This window comes from Cydia strobilella, chromosome 16 (assembly GCF_947568885.1).
Source record: "Cydia strobilella chromosome 16, ilCydStro3.1, whole genome shotgun sequence".
In the NCBI taxonomy this organism is placed as follows: Eukaryota; Metazoa; Arthropoda; class Insecta; order Lepidoptera; family Tortricidae; genus Cydia; species Cydia strobilella.
The window spans coordinates 2,325,549-2,343,015 of NC_086056.1; the positions used below are offsets into that span (position 1 = coordinate 2,325,549).

The window sequence follows — 17,467 nt, forward strand, 5'->3', positions numbered from 1 at the left end:
CGGGAACAAATATCTGTATTCATTACACAAATAAATGCCCATACCGGGATTCGAACCCAGGACCATCGGCTTCACAGGCAGGGTCACTACCCACTAGGCCAGTGGTTCCTAACCTTTTTAGTACTGTGACCTCTTTGACTAACTAGGGAACTCGATTTTACCCCTCCTACATAATCATTAATATTTTAGGTACCAACGTATAATGCCAGTTTTACCCCCACGGGGGTAATTAACCCCCAGGTTATGGACCGCTGCACTAGGCCAGACCGGTCGTATGAAACCGATATGCGTCACGACACAACACAACACGACACGACAGACAAATGTGAACCGGGCCGGGCTTCAAAAACACAGCACACAGCGGCAGCCCTGAGCTATTCGTTTATCTGAACGAAGGTGAGCGCGGGCGGGCGGTCGCTGAACTGCGCGACCTACCGCAACCTTGCCGAGGCCCAATTTCAGGCCCGGATACGATATTGATTTTGATGTTTGGCTGCCTCAATTTGATGAGGGCCTAGGCATCAGAGATTTGGCTACAACCGATACTTCTCGCGAATGATGGTCCCTATGAAAGCTCCTTTAAGAAAAAATGGTACCATTTACTTTTTTTTGAAAACCATAACTTTTGAGTTATGTAGACTCAGAATCACGAGTATTGACTATTGAATAAGACAAAAAAAAGTACTTATCTCCAGTTTTTCCTACAAATTTTGGGTCTCAGTTTTGTAACGATCCATACAAAATGTACGTGAAAAAAAACCGGCCAAGTGCGAGTCGGACTCGCGCACCGAGGGTTCCGTACTTTTTAGTATTACAAAAAAAAAATACAAAAATCTTTATTTGTTTTAAACACAAATTGCCATGATTTAGGTGATGGAGCCGCCCGGTAAGCAAAAAATTGCCTGTGTCGGGAGGCACCGCTCTTCCCTAGGTTAAAGCAAACTACTTGTACAAATAAAAATTTAAAATCTAAATATTAATTTCTAAAACTAAAACAACAAAAATGACCATTTAACTTACACTTAGTATTTGTTGTTATAGCGGCAACAGAAATACATCATCTGTGAAAATTTCAACTGTCTGGCTATCACGGTTCATGAGATACGGCCTAGTGACAGAGAGACAGACGGACAGCGGAGTCTTAGTAATAGGGTCCCGTTTTTACCCTTTGGGTACGGAACCCTAAAAAAGAAAATCATCATCATATCAGCCCTTTATCGCCCACTGCTGAGCATAGGCCTCTCTTCCAGTACGCCACTTGAAAAAGAAAATGGAACACTTAAAGTAATAAAATGCCCTTCAATCTCGTATGGTTGGGCTTAATTAAAAAAAAACTTCAATGTTACATTTCTAAATAAATTAATGTGCTAAAATTCCAAAAACTACCACTTACATACTTGTTAGAACGTGACAGGCATGGTGACAAGCGATAAAAATGAAACCATGCTGCTCCTGCTGAGATGATTCATGTAAGTTCGGAATTGGAACAAAATAACTTTGGTAGTTAAGTCCATTTACTATTGGTAGTTAGATAGGTTTCAATTAAATTAATAGTACATTATTGTCGAGGCTCGGAAGTAGCTACTTGCTGGCTGAGGATTCGTTTTAAACGGACGACCCTGGGAGTCCGTTTAATTGAATCCGAAGCCAGCAAGTAGCCTTGCAGCGGAGTCATATATAGTGCTTTTCTCAAAAATGGCGCAATAATAACAAATATAATATAAATATTTTACAGAAGCAACGTTCTTATGTATATACTTTCACACAAAAAAGTAAAAAGATTTGCTTTGCCGCCGTTTTATTTTTTAATTAAAAATAGAAGTGTATTTTTCTGCTGAAAATACGCCAACATATTTGAGACACCTAAATAGTCGCGGTACCAACATTATAATAATAAATACTGATCACTATGCCTTCATTTGATATGGCCACTTCAACTTTTAAAAAGTTTGGAACTCGACAAATAATGGAATTTGTATGCAACATTGCAGTCCTGAAATCGAGACTGCAATGTTTTTAACTTTTTAATTTTTTGACTGACCATAAACTACGCACTTCGCGACCTACTTTTTAACCGGCAACGTCGACTTTGCCGTCCATTTTTGAGAAAAATATTTTTTGCTCTTCACAGATTTTATAATGTACATGCAGTCGCTATCAGATATATCGGAGCGGCCAAGGTGCTCAACTGCTCACAAATATCTGAACACGCCTCTATTGTCAAGGCGTTAGACTTTAGAGTGGATGTTCATATATTTTGAGCACCTCGACCACTCCGATATATCTGATGGCGACTGTAATATATAGATTAACTGCGTAATTCTTTGTATATTATTATTATTATTCGTATTATATTAATATTTAAAAGATATGTCCTTTTTCCTATAAAAGGCATTTCCTGCATATTAATTTCGACTATTTAATCTGCATCGTAATAAACATATAAGTATACTAGTATTGTACCTAACTTGTCAGTAGGAAAAGACGCGAAATTAAATTATTCTATGGGAGATCAACCCTTAGCGCCTACATTTTTAGGGTTCCGTACGCAAAGGGTAATCACGCACCGTGATAGCTGGACAGTTGAAATTTTCACAGATGATGTATTTCTGTTGCCGCCTATAACAACAAATACTAAAAACAGAATAAAATAAATATTTAAGTGGGGCTCCCATACAATAAACGCGATTTTTTTGCGTAATAGTACGGAACCCATCGTGCGCGAGCCCGACTCGCACTTGGCCGGTTTTATAAATTTAACCTTTAATGAAATAAAAAACCCGGTGGCAATTAAATCACTTTTAGGAAATTGGGAAACAAAAAAAAAATAACTTTCGCCTGTGAAATCTTGCCCGAATCGGTGAGTTTTTCCATTATCCTTTATTTCAAATATGTGTAATACAGAAATACTCTACATGTGTAAATAAATCATTTCGTTTGACTGGTGAAAAGTTAAAGTAAAAGATTGTCATTTAACCTATTACTGTTATATAAGCAAATTCAAGTAAATGCGCGCTGGAACGACTACCATACGAAGGCCAATGCGAGCTTAGGTACATTTCGATGTCAAAATGATGTCATTTTGTTATCATTCGCTCGTGCGCGCCAATACATGTACGAACAAGTGCGAGCGAAATGCACGCGCGGATGATAACAAAATGTCATCATTTTGATATCGGAATGTAAGGCTGTCTCACCGTCTTGTTTCCTATGTACTAAGAGCAATACTCTTCACTGACCGATCGTTCATATATTTTTGCAATAAAGATTACTATTTAATTGTCAAAAGGCGATGGGTACCTAATATATAAAAATTTTGAAATGCTTACCGCTCAAATAATTAGACACGTCAAAATATTTTCACATGATTAAATACCGTGCTCCGTAATATATTTACATGAAAGCTACTGTGTGAAAAACACATTTATGGCTTTCCATAAAAGAAGGGTCCTTATGAACATGAAGCATAAGGACCCTTCTCTGATGAAAAGCCACATTTTATTAAAATAGCGCCGGAAAATTCAAGCTCAGGTTCATAATTATATCTCGATTATTCATTATGTCGCCACAACATACCTATTACCTGCACACATGTAGGAAACGTTGCATCACGCTCTACGTTTTATCATTGCGAGCCGGCAATGTCACGAGTGTGTTGAACCCGCCATCCTTGAAACTTTTATCTCTTAGATAAACGTTGTTTTTTTACACTATTAATAATCGCTGAAACTGACCTGATACAACGGAGTTGGTGTTGAAGATTTTTAGGATAGAGACCGTGCGTTGGTGGTTGGAGGGTCTGCCATCTCGTGACCTGAATCGAAAGCGAAAACAATTCGCGCTTCTAAGCAGGTGCCTACAAAATGTCAAATGCATAGAAGTTTGGGGGGTTTTGAAGCTTTTTTATCGGAAATTTTCACTTCTTATTCATCTTTGATTAATCATGGTAAACAATACTTACTTCTTCTTACTGCCGTTGGCACTACAACCTTTTGTGGGTCTTGGCCTCCTCCACAATCTTCCTCCAGTTGTCGCGGTGCCTAGCTGGCGACCTTCTTCCAGTTGGCAAACTTTCCCATCTTCCTGAGATCTTCTACACAATCCATCCAACGCTTCTTAGGCCTGCCTTTCGGTCTTTTTTGTTGCGGCGTCCACCTTGTCATTACTTTTGCTGCCCTCTTGTCCTCCTTCCAAGATGACCCGCCCATATCAGCCGCTGTGACTTACAGAACCTGACGATGTTCTCGTTCTCCATGAGTACATCCAACTCGTGGTTCATGCGTTGACGGTAGATATCATGTTCTTTTACAGGACCATAGATCTTTCTGAGCACTTTTCTTTCGAACACTCAAGTTTTAGTTCGTCTCTCTTAAGGTCCATGTTTCGCAGGCGTAAGTCACGACAGGCCTGATTATGGTACTATAGATAATAAGTTTACATGCGTAGAAACATTTGTGCCTAGCAGCTATGCGCGCCTTTATCTCTTTGTCAGTTCTGTTTTATGGTAAACAATAGATATAGCTCAATAAATGATAGTGGTTTAAAAAAAGTGCCATATTTAATATATGCAAAATAAACAGGTTGAAAAAAAAAACACATTTAGACGTTAAAATAACTTTGTGTATTGTTATTGTACGTATTGATTTTATAAATATAAGCATAGAAGAATTTTGAGATCTGTTCTTCTGGACCTACATCTATAGTGGCGCCAACTGGTGACCACAAAAACGGTAGCCCACATTGTTGCGTAAATTGTTTTTCGTACGCTGACTTTAAAAATAAAACTGTTTTCTATGAAAATCTATTAGCGGAAACGTCTGCGAATTTTTCGATTGCATTTCGAAATGCATTGACGTATTGTATGCTCCAACTGATTAAACAACGGTAAATAGGTTATCATTGTTTGTTCGATTATTTTACCTTTCAATGTGTGGAATAAAATTGCATTTATAGTGGTGCATTAATACTAATACCTAGCATAATTTAGATTGATATTGCTGTGCCCTAACAGGGTCCATGTGAAACTTACTATGTATGTACCACCAAATGTAAACCATGGATGCAATAAATTATGAATTATGAGTATTCCTACCACAGGGAAATTGGACACACCTTTCCTTTTTAAGCGATAATCATAGAGGATATATTTATCTCCATTAATTTAGTTGAATTTTATTTTAACTATGTATGTGTTTATTGTATACGTTTCCATAAAGTAAGACTGTCACACCGCCGATAACTTAAGGTACAAGAAAAACCTCACACATGGCTTGTTGCATCTCGGTTACCGCTGCGCCGGCTAGCCAGCGATGATTTTCAAAAGAAAATTGTATCAAAGTGTGGGGTCCCTCCACACTAGCGTCTTTGAGCGTCGCCGTCTAAGTCAGCGCTATGGAAAATGGCGTCGCTGCGCAGTTGCGCCAACGTTGCGCCGAGCAGCAGCCATAGAGATGACTAGAGGCCGACGCTAATAGTGTTGGGTTCCCCTCATCTGGCAGAATATTATTTGTCAGAAATACACTTCGCATAACACGTAATCGCAGAAAACTTTTAGTCGAATGATACTTTCACATAAATATATACTTGCCATAATAGTAATTTCGCATAATATTCATTTGGGAGAATTTTCTAAGTGGGTTAGGTTAGGGTTTTCTGCCAAATAATATTAAATAAATTCTGCAAAGTAATATTATGCGAAAAGCAGTATGCGAAAGGTAATTCTGCCAAACGACATTTCTGCCAAGTAACATTATGCAATACAAAAATATGTCAAAAAACTTTCTGCAACACGATACCAAAGATAGATATAACTCCGTAATAGATGGATACAGTCTAAGGAAAAAACGTGCCTCGAAAATTAAAAAAATTTGATTCTCGTTCAGAGGGCGCTACTAGTTTTGGCCTACAGTCGTATAGATGGCGTTGACGGTTTCGTTTGTTATTTAACAATTTTAACGCATATCAGTGAAAGAACATGGGTCAAAATCATAAAAATAATTAATGCAAATAAAAAAAATCATTTATCCACATTTAAATACATTCTATCGTATTTTTATAAATCTTCATTTTTAGTTTTAAAGTGTGTCGACAGATGGCAGTGAATTTACTGGGGTTACAAAATGTACTATGACAGTAACGCTCTAGTATCAGTTACTCTATGACGATACGGAACACTCTAAAAGTATCCAATTTTGAAACTGGTCATTTGTGATTTGTGATAGGCTAACTAATGTAACAAATCGAACCTCACGCACCAAAAGTCGCCCAAGCACGTGCACAGAGCTACCACCAAACACTCTTATCACTTTTATCAGTCTGATAAACTGACTGACGCTCCATTTTGTGTTCACGAGGCAGACAGGTTCGTTCGTTTCGCGTTATCTGATGTTTAGTGCATGGCATGGCATGAACAAAGAATTCGGAGGCAAATAAAAATTATTTATTTATTAAAAATATTATATCAAGATGACAATGTCTGTACTTACATCTACTTTTTGGTGTGATCTAATAGGGGATATTACTGCAATGTTCTGCCACCAGAGGGCAGGACTAGCCTTTTTAGTAAACCATAGAGTAACGCGCCGACTCAGCCTGCACGCTACGGAACCCTAATCAACTTCTCCCGGTAAAACGTAGACTAGCAAGGTCCAATAAGCTGACCCACATAATGGGTCCTACTGTATAGTATAATAGGTTGCCGGAGACAGTCACCCCGTCACCGTCGCTGCAATGCTTTAAGGCTAGACTGAAGGCTTGGCTTCTCGAACACACATTCTACAGCTATGACGAATTTTTGAATGTTGAGCTTTAGTATCAATTGTATTATTACATAATTGTTATAGTTTTTTTTTACGAATGTACCTAAATATTATTATTTATTTTAGAATAATTATACAATATAAAAATGACATGTAATATTATAAATATTGTGAATAAATATGATATGATATGATATGATAACTTATACATACTGTACCTTTAACAGGTTTTTGACAATAAACGCGAATACGAAAATTCGCTATCTGCCTCTTTATCGCTCGAATATGCAAGAGTGACAGAGATGTGAGATAGTTTCACGAATCACGATAGACCCTCAGATTGTGGTAGTGGCTGGCGCACGCAGAGGATGGCGTAATATTTCCTATTCACTTGTCGAATTTGCGGCTAGTCTTTTATGGCACTGTGTGCAGTTAAGGTGTTAAAATGATCTAGAGGCCAATTCGGACACATATTTTGACATCAAAAAGATGTGATGTTGACCATTTTGTTATCATTCGCGCGTGCATTTCGGTCGCGCGTATTGTCACGAGCGACGAGCGACTGATAACTTGAATTGGCCTAAATTATAGTTAGGCCCCAATAGGCTAAATTTGAATTGGCCTCCTGGGGCCCGTTTCTCAAAAGCTTGTAGCTTGTAATACAAGTGGAAGTCCCTTTTGACAGCTTTTGTTAGAAAGGGACTTCCACTTGTATTACAAGCTACAAGCTTTTGATAAACGGGCCCCTGATGTAAATATGTAGACTCGAATTACTTACTGTATTCTCTGCATTATTTTGTTGTATTGAGGTATGTAATGAAAAGTATATAAGCTGTCAAAAAGTGACATCCGCTTGTATTACAAGTTACAAGCTTTTGAGAAACGGACCCCTGAACACAATTTTCCTGTTAAATTGTGTTAAGAGCTGCTCCCGCCGCTGACTACTCATACTACTCATTTCGCTGCTTATGATTCCTGCTACGTACTAGGAAAAGTAATGCTACGGGCTACGTCGTAGCGCGTAGCGCTACGAGCCCTTATTCAAGCGTAGGTATCTTAGACGTAGCGGAGAAAGAATTTATGTCAATTTGGAGAATTCAAAACTTAGGCTTTTAAAAAATTGTATGTAATTTGTTTTTTGCTCATAGCTTTTAATATAATAAAAAAATCGAAAAAAGTGAAACGAAGGGGGTATAGCTATTCTAGCTATTCAATTGTGTAAAAATGTTTTCAATAATGTTAATATCCAGGGAGGAAAATGGGAACTACGTTTGTAGGAGAAGCGGTTGTCTACTATCCTGTTAATTTTGATCATATTAAGTCATCACTTGGCCCTACATCTCGTTCGTCACTGCGTGAATAATGTAACATAACATACAATAAATAATAACGTATAATAAAAAATTTATGTCGCTCATGTGTGTAATAATATTTCGCAAAATACGCCTACGATTATTCTGGCATAGTAGGAACTCACTGCCTCGCCAATTAATAGACTGCGGGCCAGGAACAAATTTCCATGACCAATCGCCTGCCGGGCGAAAACTCGTATAGTGGTTAACGGCTATGTATGATGAACCCTCGTGAACGTCAGCTGCCGCTCCGTTGGTGGGTTGAGGAATGGCAGTAAATACTCTATAAAATTTTTTTTGTCATCGCCTCCCGCTTGATACTTTGTCAGATGATAGTTTAGATGCTATTGTGAATAAACAAAATCGTCAGCCGATTGTATCGCTGTGGAAAGACCGTCAGCTGGTCACATGAACATGTAAAAAAGAAAATTCTTTTCAGTCATCGGCGTCATCGCCTCCCGTTTGATACTTTTGTCAGATGATAGTTTAGATGCTATTGTTAATAAAACAAACAAAACAGCTAGTTTGGTAGACCTTGGACGCCTAAACTGTTGAGGTAGGTCTAGCGCTGGAGCTAATGATGGTTAGAAGTCTAGAATCTAAAGAACTATGTTTAAAGGGGCCCCACGTTTGGAGTGTTTTTCGAGTCTCTTTGGTGCGCGATGCAATAATTGAGTCCTATTAATAAATTAATGAAACATATTTACTCGTATTTTGGAATACTCGAGTTGCTAAAATTGGAAAGAAGTCAAGCTTTTACTTAAGCGATAGTCTGAGTAAGAATCTTGAAACAAAGTCTTTAAAAGGATGCTGTTTAGCAAAAATGTGTCAATCCACATTAATTTTTCAATAAAATGTCAACTTTAAGCGTCATTTTTAGGGTTCCGTACCCAAAGGGTAAAAACGGGACCCTATTACTAAGACTCCGCTGTCCGTCCGTCCGTCTGTCTGTGTGTCACCAGGCTGTATCTCATGAACCGTGATAGCTAGACAGTTGAAATTTTCACAGATGATGTATTTCTGTTGCCGCTATAACAACAAATACTAAAAACAGAATAATATAAATATTTAAATGGGGCTCCCATACAACAAACGTGATTTTTTTGCTGTTTTATTCCGTAATGGTACGGAACCCTTCATGCGCGAGGCCGACTCGCACTTGGCCTGTTTTTTTATTTTGAGTTGACATCTTATTGCAGAATGGATGTGGATAGATAGATAAACCATTTATTCGTTTGCCACAATACACACATATTAAAACAGAAGAAACACAGGAGATACAAAAAAGCAACATTAAGATAAAAAACAAAACTTAAAAAAATAAACCGTAGAATTGCTGTGTGCGTTGCAGCAAAACAAAAGGGTTCTGTCTCAGTTATACACTCCGCTTTTTCGAGCGAAGCACTGGTAATTCTGCTAGAACCCAGGTCACTAACAGACTATCAATGTAGAAATTATAATGTTATAATAGTAATGAATAATTGGCCTATTTCTAATAAAATTGCCATTATAATGTCTGAATAGAATAGATGTGTCGTAGGGATGTATAGGTGTGGTGAGTGTTGGTGCGTATGTGTAGTATTAACAAATACAGCTGTAGTGAACGTCCTACAGACTACATGTGGGATGTGGGTTGACACATTATTGCGTATCAGCATCCTTATTGAAAAAGGTTTAAAGAACACTCAATCCTTACCTGAAACATAAGTCTATTATTGGGGTGTTGTGGGCCTTTGGGTGCCACGTCGACCAAGCAGTGATCTATTGTGACGGCCCTTTAAAGTTCACTACTGCCCGTTGAATAAAGGAAATTCCAGATTTGTTGGGCCGTTAATATTAATCTCTCTGTGATTATCAGGCATCGTAAACTGCGAGCGAATTCCATTAAAGTACTAGAGTTTTCAACTGGGTTTTCATACGTCTAACTGGTTGTCATCAGTGAACGGAAATAAAACAGTTGTCATACGTCATTTCAATGGATTTCGCTCGCAGTTTACGATGCCTGGTGATTATACAATTCTATCAAATGTTTCATTACGAATTATATCAGGATTACTATTACCAATCATATGTAGGACTTACAATAACTAAAATTTCACTAAGATCGTCTAAAAATGTTGTATTATGTCTTGTTCCAGGTGTCGATGATGTCGGCCGTCAGCGGCTCGGGCGACCAGCTGCTCCGCCGAGTCAAACAAGAGGCCGAACCACCACCACAGTATTCCCCGACGGAACAACTTGCTCTCGCTTCTCCGCCGCTCCCGCGCCCCATGCTGATGCAGCAAGAGGTAAGATTGTCCGCTAGGTGTCGCTGTAGCAAGCGGGGCGATTTCTACATCGCGCTGACGATGTGTTGACGTAGAATCTATAAGTAATTGGTGGCGAGTTAAACACAAGTACTACACGCCAACGAGCTACTAGAGCTTGCATGCCCGTGGCTTCTGTGACCTGTGCTGATGCAGCAAGAGGTAAGATTGTCCGCTAGGTGTCGCTGTAGTAAGCGGGGCGATTCCTACATCGTGCTGACGATGTGTTGACGTAGAATCTATAAGTAATTGTGCCATTCTCAACCAAAAGGGTACTTATTGTCGGGCGTCAATAAGGCGTTATTTCCATATAACTTCAATTTGAAATAAACCTTATCGACTAGCGACAATGTGGTACCTTTTGGTTGAAAACGTCACAATTGGTGGTGAGTTAAACACAAGTACTACAGTCCAACCGTCCAACGAGCTACCTTGCATGCCCGTCGCTTCTGTGACCTGTGCTGATGCAGCAAGAGGTAAGATCATCCGCTAGATGTCGCTGTAGCAAGCAGGGAGATTCCTACGTCGCGCTAACGGTGTGTTGACGTACAATCTATAATTAGTTTGGGGCTGTGAGATTACAAACTGACTAGGGTAAAGAGTAATAGGGCTAGATTTCGTCCGGCCGACACTTATAACTGTTAAAAAAAAAGATTACAAACTTAGCGAGCAGATCTACACAGTAATCTCTAAAATAACAAAACTATAGCTCTATCCTGAGTGGCCTCGCTAGTAAGTTGATTCAAGCGTCCGTTAGATGTCGCTGTGGCAAGCGAGGATATTCCTACATCCCGCTATCGTTGTGTCGATATAAAATCAATAATAAATAATTGTATATACTTATAGATATCTGAAACCTTCAAAATGCGTATCAATGCTGATTCATTCGCTGTCTCCACACGGAACGTATAAAATGACCTCCATTGCGCACGTGTTGCATAACATATTACGTAAAGGCGTATTGTGCAGCCGGGGACATGCAAATTCCGACCCTTTATCTTCATTCATGCCCGATTGTTTACTACATGTGACTAACTGTATATAAATACGGGTACAAGTATTGTACGGAGTAAACGTAAATAACGTGAGTTGGTCTTGTTGAATAGCTGCATCGATCTTTATGGTGTGTATAAGCTTCGTAGTTTTTGACATACTTATATCTTATGCATGCCTTTCCTTAGCACATACACTACCGCTCAAAAGTATTTAGGCTAACGCAATTTTCACCATACAATTGTATACAAAAAATATTTTTCAAATCATACTGTTCGATCGCAGGCAAATGACTCTCTTACATGTTGGATAGAAATTTTATACTTAGCCATACTTAGCGGTATAATTCTGAAAGTCGATTTTGTACACAATTGTATGAAAAAAATTACGAGTTCCTAAATAGTTATGAGTGTATATGTCAATGTTATTTGTTAGTGATACGTTAGGGACTTGTAGCTATAGTATGTTATTATATTATAATATAGCAGAAAACAGAATATAACTCAATTCTAAGAGATTGAACTTAAAAAAATACAATAGAAATGTACTTTTCATTACATACCTCAATACCACAAAATAATGCAGATAATACAGTAATTCAAGTCTACATATTTACGTCAGATCTGTATTTTTATTTATTATTTATTCAGAGCCCACTGTGTCCCACTGCTGGGCAAAGGCCTCCCCACTCCTCTGTAAATAATCAAAAATTCTATGTCTTTAGTCTAGTCCTTTTTACGACAGAAAGACACATACGATCTAGATTCGCAAAGTATTTTTGAACAAGACAAATGCTTGCACGCAATTATGCCGGACAACAAAAACTGATCAGAACATCAGCATTGTTCGTCGTCAGAAAAAAGGATCCCCAATTTGTATTACACAGTCCGTGGCGAAAAAAATCAACCCCAATTTGTATTACGAGTGGGTACCATCGCCCACACTCTTAACTGGCCATTAGTGGACCTTTGTAAAACCGGACAAGTGCGAGTCGGACTCGCCCACCGAGGGTTCCGTACTATTTAGTATTTGTTGTTGTAGCGGCAACAGAAATACATCTGTGAAAATTTCAATTGGCTAGCTATCACGGTTCATGAGATACAGCCTGGTGTCAGACAGACGAACAGACGGATAGACGGACGGACGGACAGTAGTAATAGGCTCCCCTTTGGGTAAGGAACCCTAATAAGGTTCACCGATGTACAGTTAAGAATATTGCTGTTTGTACATACTGCGTGACGGACAAATCGTTTCTTTCCACGAAGTTCTGTAAAGGCAATCGCAATTAGGCACATTTTTAAAGACGCCAATTTAATAATTTTTACAAGCTTTTATTTAACTTGCAATGTTTGTTCGGGTCAAATCTTGCAATCTAAATTAGACTCACTTCCCATTATTCGATAAAGGTGAAACATCACTTACATATGTAAGTCTGGTGCCAATGCACCTACCAACCTATAGTACCTACCATCGAGCTGATCTAATGTCCTCAAATCAATCCAATCATGTGTCCATCAGGGGTCATAGGAACTCTATGATAAAATAAGTTTTTGCCAAAAAAATCATTTTTGGTACATGCTTTTATCGCTGACTGTACTTTTATTTCCACGGGCAACTGTTTTTGATGAAAATTTTTAAGTTCTAGTTTTGGGTAAATTCTATAAGTAATTGAAGTGAATTTCTGCCTCTTCTCTTAAAGACATCGAAGCACGGAATCATGGAAGCAAGAAAACACATGCAATTTTGAGCCAGTTTACATTCAAGCGTTACTTTATTATATGACACAGCAAAAAATGGGTCAATGTCCTTGACTTTAGCAGATTGGAAGGTCATTTTTGTACTTCATTTTGCGTATTTTATGTTGTATTGTGTATTTTAAACTCCCGTCCCGGTTATAGGTCTACCTAAAGTTTGGTTTATTTGCTTAGGTCATGGGAAACTGGGGTAGGCATATAACATTTTTGGTTAGGAAGACCGTCATAGAGTAAGAACTCGTCGAATTTGTATAAGTACGTCGATCAGACACAGTCAGAAAGGAAGAGGTTCTTTCCTTCTGCTCTACCGACCTTCTGTTTCTGTAAGTGGGGTATGTGTACAAATGCAAGAGGTAGAAGCGACGAAAGAGCATGGAGACGGTCGCCTGATAGACGGTTTCCCCACATTTACTAAGCTTGGTTTATTTTTGACGGACTCTCTACGTTCTACTATAGCCTAATAACTTTATTTCTCAACCAACTAAACACCCCGTCATCTTCCAGATGGAACTGGAGCCCAAAGAAGAGGTGAAGTACTGCGTATCGCCCGGCGAGGGAATCGTTGGCAACACCAGCCCCGACCAGCAGCACTGCTCTTCCACCACCGCCGCTGCACCGAGCGCTAGAGATGACGATGCACCCAGGAGGCTGTGTCTTGTGTGCGGAGACGTCGCTTCCGGGTTCCACTACGGAGTAGCGAGCTGTGAAGCTTGCAAGGCGTTCTTTAAGAGGACAATCCAGGTATTTCTAGTTTCCTGAGAAAGCACTGCTCCTACACTAATGTGTTTGCATCGAGCGCTAATGATAATGCTCTAAGGAGGCTGTCTTGTGTGTGGGGATATCGCGTCGGGGTTCCACTACGGAGTGGCCAGCTATGAAGCTTTGCAAGGCGTTCTATTAGAGGATAATCCAAGTATGACGGTCTGCCTTTTTTGCTTCTCCATGTTTTTTTAGGTTTAAACTGCTCCTACAACAATGTGGCTGCATCGATCGCTAGAGAGAGAGAGGCGGGCTATGAGCGTGGTCAGTCTAGGTATTACATTTCAATAATATCTAGGTTTCGTTTTACGATTTCTCAGTCCGCTCAAGATAATTGACACTTGTATTAACAGGTTTTAATTTGAACAGGGCAACATAGAATATACGTGCCCAGCCTCGAACGAGTGCGAGATCAACAAGCGGCGCCGCAAGGCGTGCCAGGCGTGCCGCTTCCGCAAGTGCCTGCGCACGGGCATGCTGCGCGAGGGCGTGCGCCTGGACCGCGTGCGCGGCGGCCGTCAGAAGTACCGGCGCGCCGCCGAGCCGCCGCCGCAGCCGCGCCCGCACCTCGACGACATCAAGGTACGAGTTACGAGTACAAGGACCCCCGCAGTAGGGGGACCATCGTTTACTACCGCGTTTAATTTCGCCGCTAGGGGCGCTAGTGTAGATCGAGGTCTTTCAAAATGTCAAATGCGTAGAAGTTTTGGGGGTTTCAAGCTTTTTTATGTCGGGAATTTTCACTCCTTATTTAAATAAATAAATAAATCTTTGTCTATCTTTGATTAATCATGGTAAACAATAGATATAGCTCAATAAATGTTAGTGGTTTAAAAAAAGTGCAAACTAAAATATATGCAAAATTAAACAATTTGAAAAAATGGCACATTTAGACGTTAAAATACTTTTGTGTATATTAGACCGTATTGATTTTATAAAAATATAAGCATAGAAGAATTTTGAGATCTGATTTTCTGGACCTACATCTACAGTAACGCCACCTGGTGAGCACAAAAACGGTAGCCCTCATTGCAAATGCGCAATCCAGATCTGTCCACCAGGACACCGGCGGTGGCCGTAGGAACTCTGTAATAAAACAGCGCAACCTAATTGTGTTTGGGGTTGTTAAAATTGACTCGATAAGTTCCCTGTTGAAAAAGAAAAAGTACAGTCAGCGATAAAAGCTTATGTCAAAAACGATATTTTTAACCAAAAACTTTTTCCAACAGATCCTGGAAGCCCTGTCCTCGTACGAGCCGGAGCCGTTCACGTGCGGCTCCCCGCCGGCCGGGGTCACTGAACCCTCAGCCAGGACACTAGCCCTGCTAGCTGATCTCTATGACAGGGAGCTCGTGGGGGTCATTAGCTGGGCTAAACAGATACCTGGCTTCACAGACTTGCAGCTTAATGATCAGGTTAGTTGATAAACTACTTTATCCGTTGGATAAAAGGTGCAAAACGGCATGTATCACTTAAATCTTGGCTAAGACTAGCCCTTCTAGGTGACCTCTATGAAAGGGAGCTGGTTGGGTGGGGTCATCAGCTGGGCTAAACAGATACCTGGCTTCACAGACTTGCAGCTTAATGATCAGGTTAGTTGATAAACGACTTTATCCGTTGGATAAAAGGTGCAAAACGGCATGTATCACTTAAATCTTGGCTAAGACTAGCCCTTCTAGGTGACCTCTATGAAAGGGAGCTGGTTGGGTGGGGTCATCAGCTGGGCTAAACAGATACCTGGCTTCACAGACTTGCAGCTTAATGATCAGGTTAGTTGATAAACGACTTTATCCGTTGGATAAAAGGTGCAAAACGGCATGTATCACTTAAATCTTGGCTAAGACTAGCCCTTCTAGGTGACCTCTATGAAAGGGAGCTGGTTGGGTGGGGTCATCAGCTGGGCTAAACAGATACCTGGCTTCACAGACTTAAAGCTTAATGATCAGGTTAGTTGATAAACGACTTTATCCCGTGGAGAAAAGGTGCAAAACGGCATGTATCACTTAAATCTTGGCTAAGACTAGCTGACCTCTATGACGGGGAGCTGGTGGGAATCATCAGCTGGGCTAAACAGATACCTGGCTTCACAGACTTGCAGCTTAATGATCAGGTTAGTTGATAAACGACTTTATCCGTTGGATAAAAGGTGCAAAACGTCATGTATCACTTAAATCTTGGCTAAGACTAGCCCTTCTAGCTGACCTCTATAAAAGGGAGCTGGTTGGGTGGGGTCATCAGCTGGGCTAAACAGATACCTGGCTTCACAGACTTAAAGCTTAATGATCAAGTTAGTTGATAAACGACTTTATCCCGTGGAGAAAAGGTGCAAAACGGCATGTATCACTTAAATCTTGGCTAAGACTAGCTGACCTCTATGACGGGGAGCTGGTGGGAATCATCAGCTGGGCTAAACAGATACCTGGCTTCACAGACTTGCAGCTTAATGATCAGGTTAGTTGATAAACGACTTTATCCCGTGGATAAAAGGTGCATTTTAGTGTTATAAACTCGGCCAATTCGGCCATGTACAATTTTCGTTTTCACCAGAGATGAGCGAAGAGGCGTAGCGAGGGATGTGTTTTTAAGAACAAATAGAAACACTGCACGCTGAGCGAGGAATACAAATGAAGTGATTCTATTGGTTCTTAACAAACTTCGAACGCAGCTCGCTGAGCACTGCGCGGACGGCCGTGCATGCCCGGGATCGCGGATTGTTATTTTTAGCAAAAGTAATCGATATACGATGCATTGTAGAGTTTTTTTGGAAACTAATTGATAAAAATTTGAGAGACTTACAAGAGATTTTTTTTTCATTTCTCGAAAAAGTGACTGCCAACGTAAAATTTCCGGTATTCGCCAATAGCTCGTAAAAGTGTTAGCGTCTAATTTTACACATATTTTTTATCGTCACTTTTACGCGTTTCTTCACTATATTTACATTTGGCACATGCAATGTGCTACTGAAACGCAAAAAAAGCGCACCGCGATTTCAATGTAAATATGTCTGAGAGGCTGTTTGTAGTAAAAACAAATTACCGTCAATAACCCTTTTATTCCCGACTGTACAATAAGTTTATACATTATATTATTTGCTCGTCTGTCAAGTATTTCTCGAGTTCTTTCTAATGCACCTAAACCAAAGATAGATATAACTCCGTAATAGATGTTTACAGTCTAAGGAAAAAACGTGCCTCGAAAATCAAGAAAATTTGATTCTCGTTCAGAGGGCGCCACTAGTTTTGGCCCACTGTCGTATAGATGGCGTTGACTGTTTCGTTTGTTATTTAACAATTTTAACGCATATCAGTAAAGGACATGGGTCAAAATCATAAAAATAATTAATGCATTAAAAAAAAATCATTTATCTATATTTAAATACATTTTATCGTATTTTTATAAATCTTAATTTTTAGTTTTAAAGTGTGTCGACAGATGGCAGTGAATTTACTGGGGTTACAAAATTTACTATGACAGTACCGCTCTAGTATAAGTTACTCTATGCCTAAACTTAATGTGTGTTTTGTTCTATGATTCCTTGTATTTGA

At 39.7% G+C, this 17,467-nt stretch overlaps 1 protein-coding gene across 3 annotated transcripts in view; it reads left to right on the forward strand.

Annotated features, from left to right (window-relative positions):
- The window catches only part of LOC134748349 (steroid hormone receptor ERR1), a 70,404-nt gene that overhangs the window by 37,130 nt on the left and 15,807 nt on the right, over positions 1–17,467 (forward strand). For all 3 annotated transcript variants that reach the window (XM_063683127.1, XM_063683126.1, XM_063683125.1), the window contains 4 exons: positions 10,249–10,398; positions 13,668–13,904; positions 14,292–14,504; positions 15,152–15,337. In XM_063683127.1, coding sequence (XP_063539197.1) covers positions 10,255–10,398; positions 13,668–13,904; positions 14,292–14,504; positions 15,152–15,337 — 780 coding nt within the window. In that variant the 5' untranslated portion in view covers positions 10,249–10,254. The remainder of the gene's footprint in view (positions 1–10,248; positions 10,399–13,667; positions 13,905–14,291; positions 14,505–15,151; positions 15,338–17,467) is intronic.